Source organism: Tetrao urogallus, assembly GCF_951394365.1.
Source record: "Tetrao urogallus genome assembly, chromosome: 3".
In the NCBI taxonomy this organism is placed as follows: Eukaryota; Metazoa; Chordata; class Aves; order Galliformes; family Phasianidae; genus Tetrao; species Tetrao urogallus.
This window is the reverse complement of record NC_136815.1, coordinates 19,117,151-19,142,525: the sequence shown is the minus strand read 5'-3', so window position 1 is coordinate 19,142,525 and position 25,375 is coordinate 19,117,151. Positions and strand designations below refer to the sequence as shown.

The 25,375-nt window shown below is 36.5% G+C and overlaps 1 protein-coding gene across 21 annotated transcripts in view; it reads left to right on the top strand.

Moving 5' to 3' along the window:
• Nucleotides 1-25,375, top strand: part of RIMS2 (regulating synaptic membrane exocytosis 2) — a gene marked incomplete at both ends in the record, with an annotated part of 434,834 nt that overhangs the window by 226,255 nt on the left and 183,204 nt on the right. For 10 of the 21 annotated variants that reach the window (XM_079533449.1, XM_079533466.1, XM_079533460.1 and 7 more), the window contains 6 exons: nucleotides 8,295-8,362; nucleotides 10,219-10,342; nucleotides 11,222-11,317; nucleotides 13,145-13,268; nucleotides 15,937-15,983; nucleotides 17,043-17,155. In XM_079533449.1, the coding sequence (XP_079389575.1) occupies nucleotides 8,295-8,362; nucleotides 10,219-10,342; nucleotides 11,222-11,317; nucleotides 13,145-13,268; nucleotides 15,937-15,983; nucleotides 17,043-17,155 (572 nt within the window). Of the gene's footprint in view, nucleotides 1-8,294; nucleotides 8,363-8,487; nucleotides 8,697-10,218; nucleotides 10,343-11,221; nucleotides 11,318-13,144; nucleotides 13,269-15,936; nucleotides 15,984-17,042; nucleotides 17,156-23,301; nucleotides 23,350-25,375 lie in introns of all 21 variants that reach the window. The other 11 variants (XM_079533467.1, XM_079533463.1, XM_079533462.1 and 8 more) reach the window with 3 other exon arrangements.

Sequence of the window (25,375 nt, the reverse complement as noted above, 5' to 3'; positions counted from 1 at the left end):
TTAGGATGTAAAAAAAGTGTTTATTTTGGAAAATCTGGATATAGAGTAAGCCAGTGCAAAGTGAAGATGTTTCCTATTGCTAAATAAGTTTTCTGAAGCTACTTATTTCTTACATTTATCCAAGTGTATATAAATATATCCAAGTGTTGATGAGTGTAAATTGAAATGGTAGTGAAAAAAAAAATTAACAAAAAGTTGGTATCATAAGCACATAAGACCCAGAAGTGTTTCTTAAACATTGCAGCTGTTTCTCACAAGTTCTGTAGCTCTCCAGTAACGAGCTGGGTTCTCTTCCAGGTTGCTGTAAGGCTGCTTTCCAGCTGGCTTAGCAGGTTTCACTGTTGCCTTGCTGTTGGCAGCAAGACAGGTGTGTTTGCCTGAAATACTTTCAAAGTCTGAGGAAAGAATTCATTGAGTATGTGCAGTTCCCAGCTGTGCTGCAGCTCCAGTGCACCCCAGATCCACTGGATCTTCTGTGCGTGTATTATGCAGCTGTCCATCCCTAGCAGTCGTTTCCCAAAGTGCTGTATTCTTCTGAGCCAGCAAGTTCAGAAGCATGGTTTTTTGTCATCTGGTAGACAGCAGTTAATTTCTACGTGCGTTGCATCCAAGAGCTTGTTAACTTTCAGCAGGCAGGTCTGTGAGAAGAGGTAGGCTTACTTAGCATAGGAACTAGGCTGCCTGTTTGCAGGCAGCAGGAATGTCTTTCCCGTGATACAGAGGGCAGAGCAGCTGAAGCAACGGACAGATCTGGGATTAAGTAATGGTATTATTAGTTTTATTCTGCCCTGCATTACTAATAGTGTTTATTTTCAAGGGTATTCTCATTTAGGTTTGCTAAGATGTTATTGCTGATAGTAGTTCAAAGCCAGTGCAAGGAAGGACTTGTAATGAAGCTGTCAGTTAAAAGATTGGGCGGGGGAGATACATGACTAAGACAGATAGGCAAGGCAGATGTGCACGGTCAGCCCATGAATATAAATGTGGTCTTTGTGGATATAAACAGGGCAGAAAATGGAAAAAAGCATGTCCTGTAAAAAGAAATTGCGAATTTAGGCTTAATACCAATAAAATAGTGATTAATTTCTTTTGGATACTTCAGAAATGCTGTCTTTTCTAAGCTTTCCAAAGTGTCTTCATTTGCATTCTGCTGAAGGAATTTTCTTATCCTGGAAATACTTTGGCATAAGCTCAAAGGCTTCCTAAAGAGAAAGGAGAAGGTAGCAGGGAAGTGCAAATGACTTAATTATGGTCAGAAGCATCATTTGGACTAAACATCTTAGTAAGACAAAAGTCTTAAAGTCACTGACACAGGAGGTACATCCACAGGGTGTCAGACTTCATTACTTCCAATTTTCACTGTCTTTGTTAGAAAACAAGCAGGGAACATAAGACAAAGGTATGTCAATCTGAGAATCTTGAGTACTAAGTAGATAGCAACTGTCAGTGGTGGGTAGACTCCCCATGGAAAAATGTCTGTGACTTCTCGATAACAGCAGTCCATTTTCTTGGTGAGCAGTAGTGTGAGTTCCGGCATGCTGGGTTACGTAGTAGAGGTGATGGACCTGTGTGAGGACACCTATTGCATGGCACTGCGCTGTGACTGGCAACATGTCTTCCAGCAGTGGGAGTCGAGTGTGAACTTCCATTAAGAAACTCTATTCCCATGTTTTTGGTTTTTTTTGTTTGTTTGTTTTTTTTTTTTTTTTTTTTTTTAATGCTCCATCCGCTGGTTTTGGTAGGCAGAAGCTTTCTACAGAAAGCAGACAGTCTGCCATATAGATGTGTATGCCACATCGATATGCTTTGTTTCCACTTATTTCAAGACCTGTATAAAAATGTACTTGACTGATAGATTAAACCTAGTGGTGTTTTAGAAAATCCCATTGTGAAGAAGGCCCTTCCCATAAATTAAATTCAGGCACTGGAATGGCTGCCCAGGGTGGTGGTGGAGTCACCGTCCCTGGCAGTGTTCGAGAGGCGTCTGGACGATGTGTTGTGTGATGTGGTTTAGTGCTTGTGGTGGCAATGGTGATGAGGAGACGGTTGGACTAGATGATCTTATAGGTCATTTCCAGCCTTGTGATTCTATGATTCTATGAAATCCTTCTGGCAAAATGTACTTAAGAAAATATTTTCAGTAAGTACATTTCTCTCAGCAGTCATGCTGCGACACTTTCACCCTTTACAGTAGGTAATCCTTTCCATTAAGGCTAATACCTTTTCTGTTGAGCAGTATTAGTACCGTTTGAAAACAGGGCTGCATTTTCTGTGAAGGTAAACCAGTGTCTTCATTCTTAATGACATCTCTCACTTACCAGTAGATTCACTTCAAGGAAAGGGAGAAACGAAGAGATTTCTGAATTCTTAATGACTGACTCATAAAGAATCCTGCTAAAGCTATTTAAAAAAAAAAAAAAAAATTCCATAAGCATATTCTCAGGGAATGTCTTCAGAAAGCGTTTTTTTTGGTGGAAAGTATATGTTTCTGTGTCATGTGGAAATGTAGAATTGCGATACTTAATGGTTTGGCAGCATTTGTGTTATAAGGAATGTTTTCAGAAATTCATCATGGAAGACATTCTTCTGTTGCTGCACGACAGCACATGTACACATTTTTATCAAACGTTATCTACCCTTGCTCTGTATACCAGGGAAGTTTTTCCTGTGACAGTGTCTCTAGACAGTGCTCTCAGGCTCCCTGTGCCACCTTCACGCCACCTATGAGCACTATGCATGTGCCCAGCCACATTTACTCTCTTGCCTGCTCAGTGGGATAGAGCTCTCTGCTTTTCAGGATCTACCTTACAGCTTTTCTTTTATGTCTTTCCTTCTTGGCCATACAAACTTCAGTGTACACCAGTTCTTCTCCATTTTAACTACACATTCAAGGTTCCTACTGCTATGGGAAGCTCCCATTGCTGTGGGAATACGGAAGAAGAAGAAAAGCTTTTCCTCTGCTTGGTTTTGGCTAAAGAGGCTAAATTCAGTGAGAGCAAACTATCCTAACAATCTGTAAGCTTACAAGGCTTAATGCCATTTGTACAGAAAGGCCAGGTCACTCATTTGTCCATGCGAGCTCTCCATGCCGGTACAGAGTTCACTGGCCACAGTAAGGGCAGAGCTCTCACACGTCCATTCCTGTACCCAGCTGCACTGCTGAACTCAGGAAGCATCTGAATGCTGCTACAATGACATTAGCTATGACTGTACCATGCTTTCCATGAAAGATGGCTTTGATACTGTAGCTTATCAACTAGATGATGGTTTTTCTCACTTCTGCTGCACATTTTGGCAGACAGAATTAAAGATTCATGGTGTTTGTTATTATATGATTATGGTTTAATAGTTTTTCTTGTAGAGAAGCAAATAACTGTCTTACATTTATTACTTCAAACTTTACTGGATCTGAAAACTTTTACCCAGTCAAGATTTTAATGTTCACAGGACATGCTCTGAAAAGTTGAGCTCCAATCAGTTTATCAGATCATTTATTTTACTCCAAGAAAGTGTGACTGTAATAAGCAATATGAGTCTCATAGAAATATAAATCACTACTAGGCTTCTAGATATATATTTTATTAGATTAGATTTATTAATACAATTTGGATTGCATTTATTTGTTTTTATAAAATTTATTATCTGTCACTTAGATGACTCTTAATGCAGTATTAAGGATGAAATCTAGACTACCTGCAGGGGCTTTATCATTTGCAATTTCTTTGACAGTTTTTTTCCAAACCTGCAGGTACGTATTCTAGTAGGAAAAAGAATACATATATGAATAAAACAGTATGAAATTGCTGTTCATTTTCTTACCATTTTAATTTTAGAAGAATTGACATTTATTGAAGGACAGCAGAGCGAAAGAGAAAGTCAACATTTTATGTCTTGACTGAAAAGAAGAATTGGAGATGTGTAGAGTTGATATTTGGGAACTCCCATTAAAAAGTTGTGAAATAGGATGGAAAAGGACTTACTCTTACAAGCTCTTTTGTATTATTCTTGGAGGGAAATTAGAACTTTGTGGGAAAAGAATCGTTTTATTTTTACTGCATGAATGGGAAGTCTTTAGAAAATTTAGTTATCAATCAAGCATATTCATACGCGTTAATGCATGTAGATTTCTGTTTTGGATAGCTTTAGTTAAAAAGAAAAAATTAAATGATATCTCTAATTGAAAGAGCATGGGTGTTTCAAGCGTGGGTGCGCAGAGGTCAGATTGTTGGAGCCCAACATGGCTCAACATTTTCTCACGTAAAGACCTATAAAATGAACCTATATACATGTAACACATATCCACTGTAATGTACACTTGCTGGAAAGCTACTTCATAGGGTTGCTCCAAAAGTAATGCTTCCTATTTTATTACATTGGCCCACAATGTCAGAGGCAGATGTTGTTGGTATGGCAGTAGAGGATGAGCCTTCCCAGCAGTATCCTGTTCCATGTTGTTGCTGTGTGATGGCAGCAGAGGGGCAGTCTGACAAAATGACATCTGACATGGAAGTGTGGATGAAGCAAAGGTATGGAATTGAATTCCTCTGTGAAGAAAAGACTGCACATATTGACATTCATTGATGCTTGCTGAATGTTGATGGAGACCAAACAGTGGATGTGAATGCAGTGTGCCAATGGGTGGTGCATTTCAGCAGTGGTAACAGTGACAGTGGGTTACTGATGCATTTGTTTATGAGTGTGGCTCTTCTCCATTGCTGGCAAAAATGCATAGCTAACGGTGGTGACTCTGACTGTGATGAAAGACTGTTTCATAGCTGAGAATTTGCTTTGTGAAATAGTGCTGCTGTGTTCTTTGTATCTGTTGCAGTTTCCATGGAAATAGGAAGCATCACTTTTATAGTACATTACTTTCAGAGTACACTTTCAGAGCACCTACTTGATTTCTGTCCTTGAGTATTTGCTTGAATACATATATCATGGGCGTACAAATTGCAAGAGAAGACTGGATGATTTTTACTAATTAAGGTATATGAAATCTGGGTATGTTTTTATGATGAGTACATACCAGAGACCTCAACTTTTCAGTAACTTAATTCCTTGTTAAAAAAAAAGAAAAAGAAAAAGAAAAAGAAAAAGAAGTTATTCTCAGTTATTCCCTATTTTGTACACAGACACGTAAATGAAAGTTAAGTTTGATGGGAGATGTAGCACTTGACAAGTTCATGCAGAAGGACAAGTTCGTGCAGAAGCGCATAGTTTATATGGGGAGAAGAATTAATAGAAGAACTGGCAAAGCCTTCTCAATTGGTATGCATAATGTATGTGCAAATATACAGAATGCATAAAAATTTCCTGAAGAGTGGATAAAGTGCTATATTCACTGAAGGACAGCAAGGATGTAATATCTGTACCTTTGAATTCCTTTCTCTTGGCTTTTTTGGAATGCAAGTAATCATCTCTGTTGTGGCTGAGAATTTTAAAACCTTGAAACATGGCCAGTAATTTGCAGCAGTGGATTCTTAATTCTTGACAGTAGATACCTTCATTTAAGTACAGTCATTTCAATGAAAATATAATTTCTTGAAAATAGCCAGGATTTAGAATTAGTAAGAATGATCTGTTTTAACTGTTCTACTTAGAAAGCCCATTTTATTTCAGTTGTCTGCTTCTGGAATTATGTAGCAAATTACAGGGAACCAAATTAAAGCTTTTTTGTCAGACTGTGGCTTGGGGAAGTGAAGTTGTAATAACGACAAAGAAAATAACCGTCAGGAAGAAACAGTATGGACTCATGTGCCTTTAGTTCATGTAGTCATGGGAGTCATAGTGTAATAAGATTAATTATTTCTCATTTAAAATTCCCCTCTCTCTCTAGTCTTCATCAGTGAGGTTGCTCTTGGAATCCTCTGTCCAGTACAAGGGAGATGTAGATGTACTGAAGAAAGCCCAGTGCAGGGACAATGAGGGTGATGAAGGTGCTGGGGAAGAGAGCTGGAACTGCTCTCCACTGAGAAGTGGAGGCTCAAGGGGATCTTATCAGTGTCCATAAGTACGTGGAGGGAAGGTGAAAAGAGAATGGAGCCAGGCTCAGTTCGGTGGTGCTGAATGCCAGGACAGGAGGCCATCGCACCAGCTGGAGCACAGGGGCTCCCTCTGAGCACCAGGCAGCACTGCTGTGCTGTGCGGTACCGCAGCACTAGCACAGGTTGCCCAGAAGATGTGGGGTTTCCTCCTTGGGGATGTTCAGAAGCTGCCTGGCCGGGGGCCTGGGCCCCCTGCTCGGCATAGGTGAGCCAGAGGGGCACAGAGGACCTTGCTAGATTCAGCCACACTGTGATCTGGTGGAGATTAATTTCAAAATATATTTAAAAAACAGGATTTATATAATAGAAAATGTGTAAACTGGAACTCCTGCCGTCTTCCAGATATCTCAATGTACATTAATCCATTAAAACATATATCTTTATGAGTTCGCTGATAATTTTCACTCTGTTTTTCTGAAGCAATGATTTTGCAGTTGAAGGTTGGACAGCTTTGAAAAATTCCTTGGCAGCAATATCTTTTGCAAAATATAGTTAGGTTTAAGAATGTTTCTTTTCTCCTTAACAGGACATGCACAATTTTGTCCATAATGTAGTCAGAATATTAGTAGTCAGAACTGTCAGTTTTGATCGTAATTTCCCATTTTAATGTATTAACTTTCCTCCAATGAATCAAGAAATACAGTTCATACCTATATAGCAAGCCCATTCACTGTTTCAATTAAACATCAGTGTTTTCATGAGGTCTCTCTTCACTTTTTTTATGACATCTAAGAAAATGCAACATGCTTCATGTTTCTGTAAAGTGTTTGGGGCAAATTCAAACTAAAAGTGCTTATTTAAAATGAAAACTGTTATTATTCAATGCGTGTCTTTCTTTAAAATGAAGGCAATGCTTAATTTTGTTTCAACATGATATACTGTAGATATTAGAAAAAAAAGTGAAAAAGATCATGTTGCTGATTGCACATAATAATCTCTTCTGCGGAGACTATCTTTTCTGTAGCATGTGTTATATATTTACAGTTTAGTTTATTGGAACTGTATCTGTGCATTCTTTTTGTAAGGTTTTCTAGACAAGTATTACACCTGTAATTAGACCAATCAATGGTTTTACAGAGGTATTGGTGTACTTTCAGAAGAAGAGGTTGAGCAATGTTAAAGCAGGTTCTGAAGTAATGGAAATTGGAAAGTATCATTAAGGGTCTCTACTAAGAGTGGAACTACACTGGTTTTGTATTTTCTTGGTTTTGAAATTCATTAGAAAAGCTAACATTTTGTCATACATAAAATAATATCAAAATCATCCAAAGCATACAGTAACAAAATATGTCATGTAGCATGTGTAGCATGTATTAATAATATTTTATATACGTATACATAAGAGAAAGAAACAGTAATAACATGTGTGGGTACCCTGCACAGATGAGAGCGTTTTATTAAAAGACACAACCACACCTCAGTTCTGTGGACAGCAGTGTTTAGACCTCTTCTTTAAAACTGTGCTTCGAACTTTTCTTCCTGTCATCTTTCTGCCATACAGGTTAAATTCTGATTCTATAAAAGATATATATATATATCTGTCTTATCAGAATGCTACACCTTTTTTTCTGAGTTAAAAGGTACTTTATTAGAGTTCTTCCTGATATTTAACCAGTAGACATTTATCTGGGTATTTCAATGCCATATGCTTTCTATTCCAAAGATATTTTGTATATTTGTTTTCCTTATCAATCTGTCATATTCTAACAGATCATTCAATCTTTCTAAAATTGTCTTCTACAGTACAGCTGAAAATAGCATTGTACTGTTCAAGTATTTTGTTGAAGTGATCAAAAAAACACTGGTTTGTGTTGGAAGGCAGAGATGTCAGTTCCTTCATACAGGACACAAGACTAATTTCTCTGGGTTATGATGAGAACTGATTCCATAATCAAATGCTTTCCTTTTTGGAAGTTACGAATACAATGCAATTTGCCCTTTCATTTCGTTCACAGGAGTTAATTTTATAGAAATAGTTAAACACTGTGAATCAGTGATGCTTCACGCTGTACGTAACTGTATGCACACGCAGGCACACGTAAACATACCTCTTTTCTCACTGTATTTCATATTCCATGTGCTCTGTTGTTACCGTCTTGACTTTTTCTTGGAAGTGCCTTGCAAGTGCTGCCAGCAAAGGTTATGAATCAGACAGGATGATCAGAAGCCTTAACAATTTTACTGTATCTTTGTCTGTCCTTTCTTTCACTTTTCCTTTACTGCACTATCTTGTCTGTGTGATTCTCGCAGGAGACATGGATTACAACTGGTTGGACCATACGTCTTGGCATAGCAGTGAGGCATCCCCAATGTCTTTGGTGAGACATGTGGAGCCTTACCACTTAGTTTCCTTTATCATTTCACATTTCCTTTGTTTTATTTACACCTTTGCATGTTTTTCTTTTTTGTATCCTTTTTTTTTTTTTTTATCCAACATCTATAGGGGACAGTCAAAGGGGAAAAAGAAAAACTAGTGAGCAGGCAGTTGTGTTGGATTCTAACACCTTATCCGAGAGACAAAAGAGAATGGTGTGCTTTGGTGACCAGTCTTTCGAAGAGGACTTGGAATGGTCTGAGCCTCAGATAAAAGACTCTGGGGTAGATACGTGTAGTAGCACAACTCTAAACGAGGAGCATAGCCATAGCGAGAAGGTACTGAGATTATGGAGCCTGCATTTTAACCTGCTCTTGGTCTTTGTTTGCTCTCTGTCACTCATTAAAATAGCGCATAAAATAGAAGACAGGATGTTTCTAGAGACACTGTAGCGTTTCTTAAGGTGCAGAAAAGAAAAACAAATGAAAAATCTCTGCATTCTTGCAGCTTTTACTGTTTGGCAGCCAAAGAAAAAAACATGAGGCACAAAGGAACATTGTTCTTATGGTTGCATAATATCCTATCATGGTATTACCTTTAATTGTACAGTAATTAACAATGAGGATTCTACTGATTGGCTTATTTGATTTACTGCATTCAAACTCCTGGGACTGAAATTAAATTAATAGTTTAAGTCCCCAATTAAAAGGAGAAAATTGGGTTTCTCTGCACAGAAAAGTTGTTTTTCTTTTTTCCCTTTCACTGTCATGATTGTTCTTTTGTTTTGTTGCCATGCCATTTTTTTTGTGCAGTATTGTGCAGAATTAAAGGCTTTACTATCTGCTTTGGTGATTTTTATTTCTGCTTTTTGTTTGGTAGAGATTATGATCCATCATTTTAGAGTTACTACTTGTAATGGAAGCAAATTTGTCCGTGCCTGCTAATCTTGCATGAAATAGAGCATGAAAGTAGTATTTATCTGTGAAAAAGTGTTATGATTACACAAAATTAAAATGTTATTTAAAATTTTAGTAATTGCACCAACATACAACAATATGTGTAACCATGCCTGTGTATGGCAGTGGAATAAAGTGTACTCCCTGGAAGCATTCAAGGCCAGGCTGGATGAGGCTGTGAGCAACCTGGTCTACAGGGAGGTGTCCCTGCCTATAGCAGGGGGTTGGAACTGGATGATCTTAAAGGTTCCTTCCAACCCAAACCATGCTGTGATTCTATGAATAATGACATCTTGATTGTAACTATGCTCTGTATGTGAAATGATTATTCAAAGAAACATTCATTACATTTAAATGAGAGCAAAGACCATCCCTTTAAAAATATTCTATAACTTTTAATATACTTGTACTGACAGAAAGTAAAACATTGCAAAAGTTTGTCAGTCTTACAGAAAACTGACATGTTTAGAATAGGAGAAAAAGGAGAAATTACATCTCAAGTCAAATTTCCTTTTCAACTAAAATGTGCTTTTTCTATATTACTTCTAATATTGACCTCTACGGTTGTTTTTGACAGTACTCTGATGGAACTGTTACCGTGCATAGATAACTGTGTATTGTTATCTGTATCTGTCTATTCATCAAGATGCAAAGATCAGTACCGATACTGAGAAATTGGATTTAGGAAAGTTGCTAATGTTCTTAAACATTAGAAATAGGTTTTGATGGACTGTATGTCCAAATAAATCTTCACCAGCACAATTTTGTCGTTCTGATACATTTAATATTAGTGTAATCATAAAACTTTCGCTATGTTTTTAAAGTATCGGGAAATGAAAGTTGTTACTGAAATATTTTTCTTTAAATCATATTGACTGTCTTCTTCTTTAAAACCATATGATAGCATCCAGTAACTTGGCAACCATCCAAAGATGGAGACCGTCTCATTGGTCGGATTTTATTAAATAAGCGGCTAAAAGATGGAAGTGTGCCGAGAGACTCAGGAGCAATGCTTGGATTGAAGGTTGGTAATTAATAATTGTGCAGTGACTTACAAATCTCAGTTAAAGTAGCTACCTTTATAATGTAAGTATTCTCATAATACATAGTGTATCTAAACAGATATCTACATCCTCTTATTCTTAAAAATACCATATAAAGACGTTATACGTTTAGTTACCAAGAGGAATTTTACAGGGTCTCTGACAGTCTCAAAAAAATTATATTTTGTGAAGGCTAAACATGTTTTCACAAGTTTCTTGAGAATGGCTGCTCTGCAGAATGCACGAATTGCATCCTTGCTGAGCAGGCCAAACTCAATTCAGTCTTGAGCTGAGCATTGCACCGTGGTATAACTTCTGTTCCTCAAAAGATGGGAGGAATGTGAAAAATAAATTATCTTTTCTTATGACCTGAGCAACATTTGGAGGTTAATGACACTTCAGAGCAAAGTCTGCTACTAGGAAAAAAGCAACTGTTTCTTGATTATTCCCCTCTGATTAATTGGTATGCTACATTTTAAATGCACAAAACTGAAAATTATTTACTATTTATATCTTGTCATCGCAAAGAGGATTTGTTTGCTTATTAAATGTATTTAATGCTTTGTGTGAATGTCATGGATTCTGTTACATTAATGTAACTATTTACATCTAAAAAATGTTGAAGTGAGCAGCCTAATGTCCAATGCTGTACTTTTTACTTTTTACAGTGGAAGTTTGAAAGATTTATCTTTCTGTATTTGCATTGTCTTTACGCTTTTAGTGCTTTTTTTTTCAAGTGTTTGCCTCACCTCGGTCACCTGAATACCAAAGAATTCCTTGAATTCTGTTTTTGTTTGCCAGGATGTTTAAGTAAGTTAAAGTAATTCTTATGCTATGAAAATAATTCCTCTCTGAAACAGGTAGTAGGAGGAAAGATGACTGAATCAGGTCGACTCTGTGCATTTATCACCAAAGTTAAAAAAGGAAGCTTAGCTGATACCGTGGGCCATCTTAGACCAGGTACGTATCTGCTGTAGCTCTATTATATGGAGCTGCTTTTGTAAAGGTGACAAGAAAGTGGGCTTAATTAGAAGGGAAATTATGTTGAATAGCTGTGATGAAATTTTGCAGAATGTCATGTCCCACCTGTGATTCGCAAATTCTCCCCTGTTAGATTAGGATGAAACAACATTCAAGGTCTGTACATAAGAGGAATAAACATCAACTTTAATAGGAGATAACTATAAAAAATGTATCCCTAATGTACTAGCCCAGCAATTACATCTACCGAAGCTGTGTGACTTTATAGAAAATTCAAGTAAACCTTGCATTACTTAAAAACTGTAAGAGAAAAATGAAAAAGAGAAAAATAAAAGAGGGGAGGCAGATCACCAGTCCTGGATCTAGCGCCAGACCTGCCTGTAATTTTTTTAATTTTTTTTCTTATATCCAAACTAAATCTCCCCTCTTTTAGTTGGAAACCATTTCCCCATGTTCTACTGCAACAGACGCTGCTAAAGAGTCTGTCCCCTTCCTTCTTACAAACCCCTTCTAGATATTAAAATCTTGCCATCAGGCCTTCGTTGAGCCTTCTCTTCTCCAGGCTGAACAGTCCCAGCTCTTTCAACCTGTCATCACAGGGGTTTTGTTTCATCCTTTGGATCATTTTTGTTATTTTATTTTCAAGGAAAAAATCATTTTCACTGCAAATTGTCATAGGATGAGTTTTGGGGTGGCTATAATCATGCAGTATTTCCAAGTCTCAAAGGTAACTGAGTGGACGTAGACTTGGATTCAGCATATATGAAATGAAACAAGTCTGACAGATTTCCTTTTTTTTCGTTTCTTTTAAACTACGAATCCTCATTACTAAGTAAAGCAGCAACAGACTAGGAGGGGATGAACAAGCACTGGCATTTCTATGACACCATCTTACGGAACAAGTTCAGATGAATTTACATCACCATTTCATACACTAGAAGTTGGCACAGGAAGACTGCTTTACGTGTTTTAAGCCAGAGCCCAGTATTTGCTTTCCTTGAGAAGTGTCTTGATTGACCCTTTCTCAGGCATTGATCTGGACTCTTCCAAAAGGGGTCCAGACATCAGTTGTAATTGTCTCTCAGGGTGTTATCCAGGCTTGTTTTCTACACATCCAGGCTTGTCCTTACACAGAAATCAACTAGACATTCAGTTACTAAGTTATTGATATTATTATTTTTGTGAAATACATAAAATCTCATGTTCTTCAAAATCATATTTTCGTGTTTTGTTCACATTTTCATACTCAATATTCTACTCATGTCCTGCCCTGTCAACTTATAGAGTATATGTTATTTGGACCTAACCCAAGCAGTCACAAATGACTGAGAAACTCTTAAGACCTGGGCCTATCCCAACATGCAAACCATGGATTGCTGCACTGGAGTATGTGCAAGAAGTATTAATGTTAACCGAAGAACCATCTAAACCCTAAATACTAAACCTCTAGATGTAGATGAATCTTCAAAATAGTTAGATATTAGGTGAGATATGCTGTTTGAAAGATCTGCATTTTCTAAACAGCATCTTGAGTTTTGTTTTGAATCGCAATTACTAACACAAGAGCTGTATCTAATTTAGTAGAAAGAGGTCTTACTGATGATGCTACTGTTTCACTGAAGTTTATACATTCAGAGCAAGCTGCAGAAGACCTTCATTAGGATTTTCCTAAATGAAGGACTAAACTTTTTGAGAACACGGGTTTCACAATTCAGCAAACTGACAATACAGCGGTTTAAATTGTCATTTTAAGTACAGTACACAGAAGCAGACTTCACAAGCAGTTTGCTCTTACTGAAATTATAGGTGATGAAGTGCTGGAATGGAATGGAAGGCTACTACAAGGAGCTACCTTTGAGGAGGTATATAACATCATTTTAGAGTCCAAACCTGAGCCACAAGTGGAGCTTGTTGTTTCAAGACCAATTGGGTAAGTAATTTTGCCATTTTTTTGTACTAAATATGATCTAAAAAAAAAAAAAAAAATTGCTGAATTTTAGTGCACAGGATATCAGTCTTAAATACTGAAAACAGTAAAACTGCATGTAAAATTTTACCTTCATATGTGAAGGTTGTTACGAATTCAGCTGTAAGGCATAGTATCTGGATGTATTTAACTCGAAGATGCAATATGTTTAGGATTATAATTTCATTTGATACTTTTAAACAAACTTGGTAGTAACAAAAATTACTTTATCTCATCAGTGAAATGAGAAGTTATCTCCTGCATATATACTGAACTGTAAACTCTCCATGGGAAAAGGTGTATCTTCTTACCTTATCTATAAAAACCTTTGTGTAACCTTGGGAGTTGTAATAGTAATGCTAATAGATTATATTGCTAGAAAAATACTGCCAAAGAGGAGGATTCTTTTCATATAAATGTAAGATCTTTCATAATTTCCCAAACAGATGTTTATAGCCAGGTTTCAAGGATTTGCTCTCATCTTGGAAACATTCCGTTGTCTTTTCTTTGTTAATTCTCTTAATTGTGTGAAACTTCATGCATTCTTTCAGTACTTTTCTGTTTCCTGCCTGTCATTAACCTTCCTTATTATCGTATCTTTTATTGCTGATGTTACCATGTGCTCCAGTTCCTCTATATATCCAGTTCATGTCCTCCTCCACTATAGCAGCTCACCTATAATTCCTGAAAGAAGTTGATGTGTGCTCTTGAGATGCCCTATTCAGCATTAACTATGTGCTATGTAGTGTGAAGAAGTGAGCCACGTTGGGGCTAAAAAAAAGTTACACACTTGGTTCCCGCTCTCTTTTTGCAGTAGATGTAAAAGAGTCTTCTCCAAAAACTCTAAATGGATGGCATTGTTGTTAATCTATGTGAACTGTAAACATATATATGTTATATATGCAAGAATTTTTTTCTGCTTTCTAATTCTCAGAAATATTTATTTTAAAATGCATCTTATTTTCACAGTTGCAACTTCTGAATATGGAAATTTTGCTTTGCATTTTAGTAATTATTCTATATAAGCTGTTTGCGACAGAACATATCTTAAAACGTGGAGAGATGCCAAAAGCTGCTTCTCCTTCTCTTATGGTTATATCAGTGAGAATTCACTGTAAGAAATACTATTCACACTACTGTGAAATACTGGGATCTGTATGTTTTAGATTAATTCTGCTGTATAATAACTGTGAAGTGTTGGGCAGGTATTGCTTTCCTTGATAGTCTACAAATATCAATAATTTGGTATTCTACAAACATCAGATTTGCAAGCTTAAATATGTACTTTTTCAGTAGCCTTCAGAAGTTTCTTACATGTTTTTCTTAGTAACAACAGAGAGTGATTTTTTCTTTTGTGGGCAATTGCACCTTTTGGATGCCTTTTGTTCACACAGTGTACTGGCTACTACACATCAATTCAGTTAGAAAGAGACTTAAATCTGTTTAGTGCACCTATTTTTGTAATGAGTTTTGAAAAATGTTTGAAAAGCACCTTCTGAAAGCTCACAAGATAAATTTTATGTCTGCATAGTACAGATTCTTTTAATTGTGGGAGACAGTAGGTATCACTGGAAACACTTGTAGCTTTCCCTTCGTTTTCGTATGTATACCTCTGTGGTGTTGACCTCAGCTGGCTGCCAGTCCCCTGCCAAGCAGCTCTCTTGCTTCCCCACACAGGTCCCCAAGGGTGCAAGCTCACACAGCCCTCCCTTCCCACCTCTGGCTCCTCCATGGCTGTAGGTGGAGATCTGCACTGCACGGTGTCCATGGGCTGCTGGGAGATGGCCTGGGCCTCTCCTGGGCTGCAGGGAGCTGAGCTCTGCTTGGAGCACCTCCTGCCCTCCTCCTCCTCTGACCTGGTGCCTGCAGGGCTGTTCTCTCACCATTCTCACTCCCCTCTCTCACAGCTGCTGTGCAGCATTTTTTAGTTTTTTATTAAAATGTTCCAACAGAAGTACCGCCATGCTGGCTGATGGCCACAGCTGTGCTCGGAGGTGGGTCTATTTCAGGGCCATCTGGAGCCATGTGTAGCCTGTATGGGACAGTCCCAGCCCCTCAGAGGCCACCACTGCAGCCCCACCGCTGCCTTTGCCTTGCCATGTGAACCCCACGCACCCTTTAAAAAAAAAGGTCTACTGAAATGCACTCTGTGATATTAAACACAGTTCTTGATATGACTCCCTGCTTTATGTTGCTCAAATGTCTCCAAAACGCTTTTAACAGCATATAGGAATTATGGCCCTCATAGGATGAATATGTCCTGTGGGACTGAGGTAATCTGATGAGGTATTTCTGTGACAGTGTCGCTTCTGGCTTTTGTCTACAGAAAACTCTGAGATTGTTATATTCTGTTTGTTTGTTTGTTTGTTTCTGTTTAATCATTTATTTTATTTGTGACTGTGCACCTTTCCTCCTGTATTCACTAAACCACATGTTCTGTAGTCTTAATTTTCCAATGAACTTATCTATACTGGACAAAGGATTGATCTTCCCAGTGGCTGCAGGCAGTTAAGGAGGTCATATGATTTTCCTGAGGCATTTGGTGATGACCTGTGAAGTGTTATATTTTAACTGAAACGTAAATATGATTGTTAGATGAAGGATCAGCCTGTTTTCTTTTTCTTGTTTTCAGGGATATTCCCAGAATACCTGACAGCACACATGCACAGCTGGAGTCCAGTAAGTTTCAATTGTGAGGTAGAAAAATCCTCTTTCATGTAAGCACAAATAAATTGAAAAATGTCATCTTCAGTCAGTATAGCTCTTGTCTCTTTGGCTCAGTATCATTTTCCTGTGTGATCTATCTGCCTTTGTTAAATAATAAACTATCACAAGTCTGGCTATGCTGATTTAGGCTTGGCATTTGATTATAAGCTCAGGCTATTTTTTATTGAAAAGGAAAGCACAATGATAAATTAGTATACAAAAACATTAATTGCTGTTTTCAATTTCTTATTTTGTTGTTATGCAGCTTGTGAACTAAAAATTGGGGTGAACTGTTCATTATTTAGAACCTGAGTGGTATCTAATTTAAAACCAGAATACATATACTTTATTAGGATCATTCAGCACTCTTTAAATTGGCTGAACCATTATTTTATGTGGGAAAAATAACTTGTTCTTTGGTGCCGATCTGCTAGGATGAGTTTAAGCCTGGAGTTATTTTCTTGTCATTGTTTTGAAATTCTTTTAAAATGGCAGCTGTGAATAAATATAGTGGAATAAACTTGGACATAATAACGTGAGAAACCACTTCAGTAACTTTCCATTAAATTTTTCTTAACTTTTAATGTGTCAAAAGTTGTCCTCTGAGACCCTGTAGATTTGAAACAAAATGCACAAGATATATTATATATATCCTGTTAATTAAAAAAAAAAAATATTGATAATTAGTGTGATTAGAGTATGAGATAGTAAGCGCTCTTCAAAAGCTGATTTCCTTTGACCACAGTGAAGTAACAAAGAATTTTCGGCCTTCAACCTAATGACACGATCAGCATGGCAAATACTTGAATGAACTATTAGTGGTTCTCTATTGCTGTTATGATAAACCTAAAAGCTTTTAATTGCATCTGAGCATTAGAAGATTGTCATTGTTTGGTCTTTTTATATAGATAAAGAAGTGATACAATAAGCTTTGTTGTACATGTGGTTAAATTTTTATCCTTTTTATTTAAAGGATATAATGAAAAATGTATAACTGCTAGCATTTAAAAATATACTTATTTATAATTGCAGGTTCTAGTTCCTTTGAATCTCAGAAAATGGACCGACCTTCTATTTCAGTGACTTCTCCTATGAGTCCTGGCATGTTAAGGGACGTTCCACAGTTCTTGTCTGGACAACTTTCAGTATGTAAACATTTAATTAATATTAATGTACTTTTTGCAGCATACACAATTCTGACTACAGAGTCTGAGCTATCTGTAGAATAAATTCCTTGTTAAAACAGTTAAACTGTATATCTCAGTACAGACAGGGCTGTCATTTCATAAGGAACATCCTGTTTTATTAGATTTTGGAAAATCTGTTAAAAAAAATTATGTTGAATTAGAGAAAGATGTGCATGTTTGTCTTATCAGCTAGATCGGTAGTGTTAGTTTTTCAGAAAGACCAGTTCTTAGCCTCAGTTGTGTTTGTGTTATTGAGTGTATGTACGTCAACTCTAGCACTGTAGATTTTATCACCAGCGTCCTTAGATATTAATATTGCTTATTTCCTATGCATTAGTTTTCATATTTATCTCCAGATATCACATGATTGTTTATTACTGTAAACTGTATTTTATTTGTACCAAAGTTACTCACTTTTGTTCTTCACTCTCACTGAGAAAAAGATTCATTACATGAATTCTTTCCTTAAAAGAGTAAATTCTTTTGTATGAAACTGAAGGACATAGGTTTTGTACACGTTTCTGTGGCATTTACAACTCCAAAGTGTGATTTTTCAGAAGTGCCTGGTACAGTTTGAAAATGAGAGGAAAGCAGAATGGAAGCAGTGCAAAACTGATGTTAAATATGTTTGAAAATGTCACATTTATGTTTCTTCTAAGTTGTTTATGTTAAGATAATATGTGGGCTATAAAAATATGCATAAAATCTAAGCAGACTGTTTGTAGTCTCCTACAAGTGGTTTGTGGTATCGATGGAGAACAGGAAGAAACATTTTTCTGTCTGTTCAGCAGCCATGTTGCAATGCATGAGACATTATTTGTTTTCCTCATCAGACCAGCCATCTACAATGTATAATTTTTAATTTTCTCTTTTATTCTTAACTGCTTTGAGAGACTCAGTCCTTTGGATAAATTGAAAAATGTAAATCTTGATTGGCAGAGTGCAGAATACTATAGCTGCACAAAATACAATGAGAATGGAACACAAATGTGAACTATCAATCAGGTTTCTAAAAGTAGTAGAGTTTTACATGACAGAAAAATTGCGGATACTTGAAATGGTGGGAAAGAAATCTCTTTCAGCTAAATTTCATAAAAGATTACACTGTCAATAAGTTTTGGCTGCTAGCTCCTAGCCTGAAATTCAAGATATAGTGTTAGCTGCTCAGATATCCAATGCACAGACGCCGTGATCCAACCAGTCAGAATTGACTTTCTCAGTTTTAGAAAGAAAATTCTCAAGAGTTTACTATTAGGATTTTTTAGCAAAGTTACTAAGTCTTTTACTTTTCTTGTTAGATAGGATCTTGCATCTTGAAATGAGATTTGGAGATGTATTCTAACTTACTGATAAGAACAGAATTAACTTTGTTTTACATTTTCTAAATGGCATGTAAATTCAGCATTTAAGCCATGAAGGCATCAATCAATTTTTTTGTTTCTTTGTTTGTTTCAATATATTATTGCTTTTATTAATAAGTTTATAGCACTTGTTTTCATATTAAGAAACCAAATAATGCTAGGAAATGTTTAAAAGATCTTTCCTACATTTGTCCTCCTTGTAACTGCCTTACATACTTCATGTGATTATATAAGATGCCCTACTACAAAATTTCTTCATTTCCCTCAAAAAGCAGCTGCTTTCTGAGAACACACAGCTCCAGCTGGTTACCTCTGAGGTCAGAAATGCTCAGTAACTCTAAAGTAAATTCCCACTGTCTCCATGTAGGTATTTAAAGAAGGCGGTTTGAAAATTCGGTTACATATCATAGCTCACCAGCTAAAGAAATGTTGGCAATATCTATGTGTTTTGGTGGCATGTTAAGGGCACGACCGAGCTCCAACTACTTTTTGGGGACTGGTGCTAAACGTTTTGCTTTATGAGGAAGGGTGGCTCTCACAGTGTCTGAAGATGGTGTATAGAGATTGCAGTGAGGCACATGACAGGAATTTCCCCTAGAATGAATGGGGTGCAGACTAAAATTTATTTTTAGAAAAAGATAAATTTAAGGGAACAGAAGTATTCTATAAGAACTGTTTCTTTCAAAATGGTAAATTCGGAAAACCGATATTCAAGTTAGTTTTGAAAGTTACAATTTTTGACATTTCAGATTAGGAGTTTAAAGTGTTTTGAAAACTGCATGATAAGTAATTTTTCTATCACTTTTTGAATTTTTACTTTCTCATTTTATACCTTTAAATAGTTTCCAAACTTTGGGAAAGTTAGAGGAAAAAACCCCCGAAATTTTGTAGGAGATGTATTGAAAAATCAGGATAAACTGCACAATTTTTAATTTTGTACCCTTAGCAAAGGGAAAAACTGAATTCTTATAAGAACTTAGCTCCCCAAGTTTCAAAAAATATTTTGCTTTGAACCCTGCAAAATGAAAGAGCTTCAATCGTTTGGTTGCTCACATTTCCAGTCATTCTTTTCTGACAAGAATGTTCCTCATTTTAAATAGCTGGGTAGATGCAAAAGACAAAAAGTGCTGCATTCCTAATGTAATTGGAAATGTGCTTTTTATGGTGAGTGCTGAGACAGGAGAATAAGTACAGGATCCTTGTGATAGATGGGGCAGGATGCTGTTTTTAGTGGAGATGGAGGATCAGCTGACATTCTGAGAGATAGTGGCTGAATGCAGACAGCTGGGATGAATCTGGGGGAAGGATGGTTGAGATCTGGGGAATGTGCTCTGTGCTTTTGGACGTTACCATGTCATTCCGATGGGCTGCTGTTAGGGGAGCTGTGTGAAATAAGAGTTGTGGGCAGAAGTGGAGGGAGATACTTAACAGACATTGGAAGCCTGAAGAGTTTGAGTAGAAACTTGGATATATGCATCCTTTTTCAGGCACTATGGTAGATCTCAAGGTTTTGTTTTTCCTTTTTCTTTTTTTTTCTTTTTCTTTTTAATGATCAGTGTTTTGGAATTTACTCTGTCCAAAATGTAGTAGGAAGCATAATGCTAATGCAGTGGTAGGGTTAGTTTTTCTACTGATATTTCAGTTTTCCCTATCTACATTTCAGCCTGTCTCCAATGCCAAACCTTTTAATACTATTTCATATGTAGCAAGATCAAAATAAAATGTCTCTGTGCTTAGATGCATATTTTGGCACAACTGTTTTGTAAGATTTGACTGACGTTTTGTAAGATTTTGTATATTATCTGCATAGATAGATAGTGTTGAACAGAGTTTTGATTTGGTCTGAAAGTCCTGGTATGCAAAAAGCCAACTGAATTCTTATCTGTTTGTATTCATTGGCCAAGACATTTATGATTCAGTATACAATCTGCAGTCTTCACTGACAGGTCTTTTGAAGAGATGGAGAAGTCAAAAACACCTTTGAGGTGATTAAGCAGTTTTATTACTTAAAGGTTTCAGAATTACAACATTTTAGGTAAATATTAAGGTAAATGTTTAAATCAAAAGTTAAGTTTCTATGTTTGTGCATTTAACTCCTAATAAAAAAATAAGACAACCCTAGGAGCTATGTTAGAATGAACAAAAATTGGTTCTAGTGTCTGCCAGTCTGAATCTCATGTGTTCTGATCTATGCTGCAGTAGTTGTTCAGCCGGTTGCCATGATGCCTCTACTACTCAGGGATACCTTTCTCTACCAGATCAGTTTTCTATGTCTATTTATTGACATTTCTCTATGTACGTGTTTTCTTCTGTTCTGGCTGCAGTAACTGTCCAGAGCAGGCTAATATGATTTCCCACAAAGAAAACTATCCCACATAACTAGAAATTCTTTCTTCTTTTATTAATTATTTTACCCAAAACATGTATTTTTGAAACAAATTCTATGCAGCTACAGTAAACTATTGGGTGCTAAAATTTACCAGGGTACATGAATATTTTGTTATCTGTGCTTTCTGCAGTTTATTGTGGTATTTTAATCCATGTTATTCTTTCGGGGATATATCTTGACTTTTCTCTGCACATATTATTTAATTATTATTTGCTTCATTTGACTCCTGTTTCTTTATTTTTTCACTGATTTTTCCTTTAATGTCATTTTGAAAAAGTCAGTATTATTTGTGTGGTGGTTCTCATTGCTTCATTACTGCATTCTGTCTACTATCAGTGTGCATGAAAAGCGTAACTTGGAATGATTTGGTGATAGCTAGGCTTAGAGACTGACAACATGGCTATAAGAACCTGTAAATGCATATACATATATAATGACATTTCATTTTGTACTGGTAGAAATTCTGGCTGGAAAGTGATATTATTTCTAAAACTAAACTATTTCCTCATACAGTTGAATCACAGAACTGTTTCAATAGATTTTCCATGCATTATTTATAATATTTATAATATTTATAAATTAATAAAAATGCAAGTATATGAATTATTTGAATTATCTGTAGCATAAAAAAATGCAGATACTGTGTGTTTGAAGGACATAATATGTCATTGTATTGTGGGGCTGAGGTCAAGTATGAGAAATGTCCCTCTTTCCCCTTTTCTTTTTCCTCTTTTGCTTCACCTCCTTCTGTGTCAAGGCCAGTAAATTGCTGTTGGTCTCATAAAGTCAAGTCTGCAAAGTGCTAGGTAGTGCACACAATGTGCTCATAGCCCACAATTTCCAAGACAGAATATGGCCAGTTAGGGTCCTTGGTGGATGGCGGGATACATTCTGACCCTTTTAGGACTGTGATATTCTGGAATATGCGTAAAATACGGAGCAGAAGCAAGCTGAAGATCTGCTTTCATTTTGCGTGACTAGATTGGATTCTGGCTGCCTTACTTTGTGAGTGCAGTACTGCCTGTGCAGTGGAGCAACGTGCAGCTGCTTCACCTCAGTGAGCACAGGGGCACATCAGACAAAACTATGGTTCAGACTGTCAGATTGTCTTAAATATACTCCTGCTTTGATGTGAGAACAGATTACTTCACACATTTTGTGGAACAGTTTTCTCCAGCATCTGTGTTTGCCAAGTAAGCAGGGAGACTAGCAGAATGATCATCACTGCCTAACTCCATACTCTCAATACAGACATTGTTGAAGTGAATATTGAGCAATAGCTTCTTTCTGCAACTTTGAAATAAATTATCTCAGGAAAACCAAGCAGAGAGGAAAAGAGATACAGCACTGTTGGATTGTTGTGATTGACCCCCATGTTCCTTTTTGACCCATTCACCCAGGTCTGAGGTACTGGCATGCTCTCGTTCCTGATCAGTCCCCACTCTCAGTGCCCTTTCTGTGCCACTCCATTAGCTTTAAGCCAAAGATGGAGTGCTTGGAGTATGTAATGAGGCTAGGAACTTGGGAGTATTACCTGTACTGATGTGGTCTTGGTGTAGCCACTGGGATCCACCAAATTACATGTGGTCTGAAGCGTTGCATTCATATACAGTGGTTATAAATGAGTCTATGAGTGCTGTGCAGCTAAGTTTATTTTATGTTCTAGATCTCATTTCATATTTGGATCTTCTGTATATACTGTATGCTATTTCAGTCATGATTGCTGGAGAATTGAAATACACTGATTGCACCTTCTGCACTGTAATGATGATACAAGACAACACTTTCTTTCAATCATTTTTTAAGTATTAGGGCTTTTTTAATGAATTGCCCCTTGAAGCTGGAAAGGAAGGAAAGCCTTTTACTTACTTTACTCTAGAAAGTAACCAAAGCTGTCAGTGTGTACGCTGTGCTTGTTTCTGTCTCCAAATATGCATCTACAGTCTTTGTGAAATAGATGGTCAAACTCAACTTATATTTCCCATGCGACTTTCAAATCACACTTTGCTTATCTGCTACATTTGTTGATGTTATTTCTGAATCTGTTGTAAATGTTACCTGTAGACCTGTAAAGTGAAATCCTTGTTCCTGGGAAATCAGTGACAGAATTCCTGCTGACTTCCCTAAGGTCAGAATTTGAGTCTCAGGAGATTTATATAATTTGGTAATAGATTTACAGATTTCATTTATGCATTGCTCTAAAATACTTTGGTTTAGATAAATACATCCTTGGTGTAAAGCTGTGTTTAAAGTAATAGTTGTGTGTCTTTGTTTTTACTTTTGGTCTTTTAGTTTCCAGCGTGTTGTCCTTTTTGGTTTTGTTTTATTGCTTTTTCTTTAATTTTGCTTACCAGAGCCAAAGCCTTAGTAGAAGAACAACGCCTTTTGTTCCTAGGGTTCAGGTAAAGACTTCGTCTGCCTGACAGAAACTAAAGTTGTGGTTTTTTCTTTTGTTTGTTATGGAAAATGCATAGTAGGAAAACGTTACATTCTAGTCCGTTTTCCCATATTATTAGTGTGTTGCTTTAAGCCATATTAACAAGTTTCATGCCATTTTTGTGAGCAGCTTGTAAAGTTCTGCATGGGGTTTAAATACTAAATTACAATTTAAAGAGACAGCTAGTTTTTGTTTTGCTGTTTATGCACTACTTAACTCATACAGGTTTCAACAATCCTGATGGCTATGTATCCCACATACAAAAAAGTGTGTACTGTTTATGCAGTAAATAATTCTATGCTGTTCATGTTTGAGGTCATTCTATAAAGATTGATGTCTCTTTAAATCATTCATTATCATTACTTAACACATCCTTTTTTGCATTTTCCAAGTAATAGTAGCGCCTTGAGTGGAAGACAGGCAAATAAATTTGTACCTTGTTTAAACAGGCAAAATTTTTGCATATAAAACCTCGTCCTTGCATTTTAAAAAGGCATCAAAATAACCCAAACTGAATTTAACTAAAAAATGAACTCTCAATTTGTGTTACTGAATTCTTTAGCTTTGGTATTTTATGTAGGTACAAGTTGTTTGCCTATTTTCATTAGGAAACTTCTAAGGTACTGTAGATTAATGTAAAAGTAGGTTTTACTAATATTTAGCAGTGCTTATCTTGCTTTGCTGCATGTTTGTCACTTTCTTGTATGTAGAATATTATCTGCTTTTCTTACAAAATACCATTGTGGAGTTGTTAATCTTTTGTGTGGGAGCTATATAAATGTTCCTTATGTTTGCTCAGTTGCTCAAGGAGAGATGGAAAGGAGGGAATCTAAACGCTGAGAATGAAATAATTAAATCTCATATTGAAACGGGAAAAGGTTCATATAAATTTCTAAAAGAATTCTAAGTAAAACTGCAGGAAGTGATTTGGTTATGAATCAGATTTAATAAAGCACATTTTTTCACATTATTTTATTGTCCTAAAGTAGTCCTTAAATAGAAATTCAGAATAAAAATTCTATAAAAAGAGATTAAAAATAATATCTCAACAATACTGTTTTAAATAAATGTTAGTGTGAGCTACTGACATAGTAAGTATGCTTTCTATTAAAAATTTAAAACAACCCTGCGCGTCACTAAGGAAGTTGGCTTCTGCTTGTGGTAATGAAATCAAAGAGGGTACAAATCCAGTCAGAAATAGAGGTAAATATTGTATATGACACAAGTAGACATTTAATATCTGTTTTCTTTTTATAAATGTTCAAAATAAATTAAGAAATAATATGATAGATAGCTGTTCAATTTAAAAAGGAAACAAATGCTTGAAACCTGCAAGTTGCTTGTAATAGTATAATGTATAAATTACTTGTAGTAGTCTTGTATTTAAGTCACATTATATAAAGAAATAGACATAAAATTGTCTGTTCTACTTAAATTCTACTGTTCTCTAATGGAAAATATACTTTGTTCAAATGATTATGGTAGTAATTTAAGAAAATAAAACAAGCTCAGTGCTTGATTGGCAATACCCAGGAAAAGAAATTGCTTCTGCTGTTGTAGATAGGAACCATCTTTAGCTCCAGTTCTGTTTCTGTACGCTGGGAGCCTCTAAAAGTTTGTTTACAGATCTCAGTAGTTGTCCAAGCCGAAAGCAGCGATAGCAGAAGGGGGAATAGCTTTAAATTAAAAGAGGGGAGATTCAGGTTTGATGTTAGGAAGAAATTCTTCAATCACAGGGAGGTGAGACCTTGCCATGGGCTGCCTTGAGGAGCTGTGGGTGCCCCATCCCTGGAAATGTTCAAGGCCAGGCTGGATGGAGCCCTGGGCAGTCTGATCTGGTGGGAGGCAGCCCTGCACAAGTCTAGGGGTTGAAATTAGTTTTGAAGTCCTTCCAACTGAAGCCATTGTATGCATCTATGAGAAATGTTCCTCATGGCAGCATCTTTAAGACTAGGTTGAAACAAAATCCCCTACCTGCCTGCTTCTTGTAG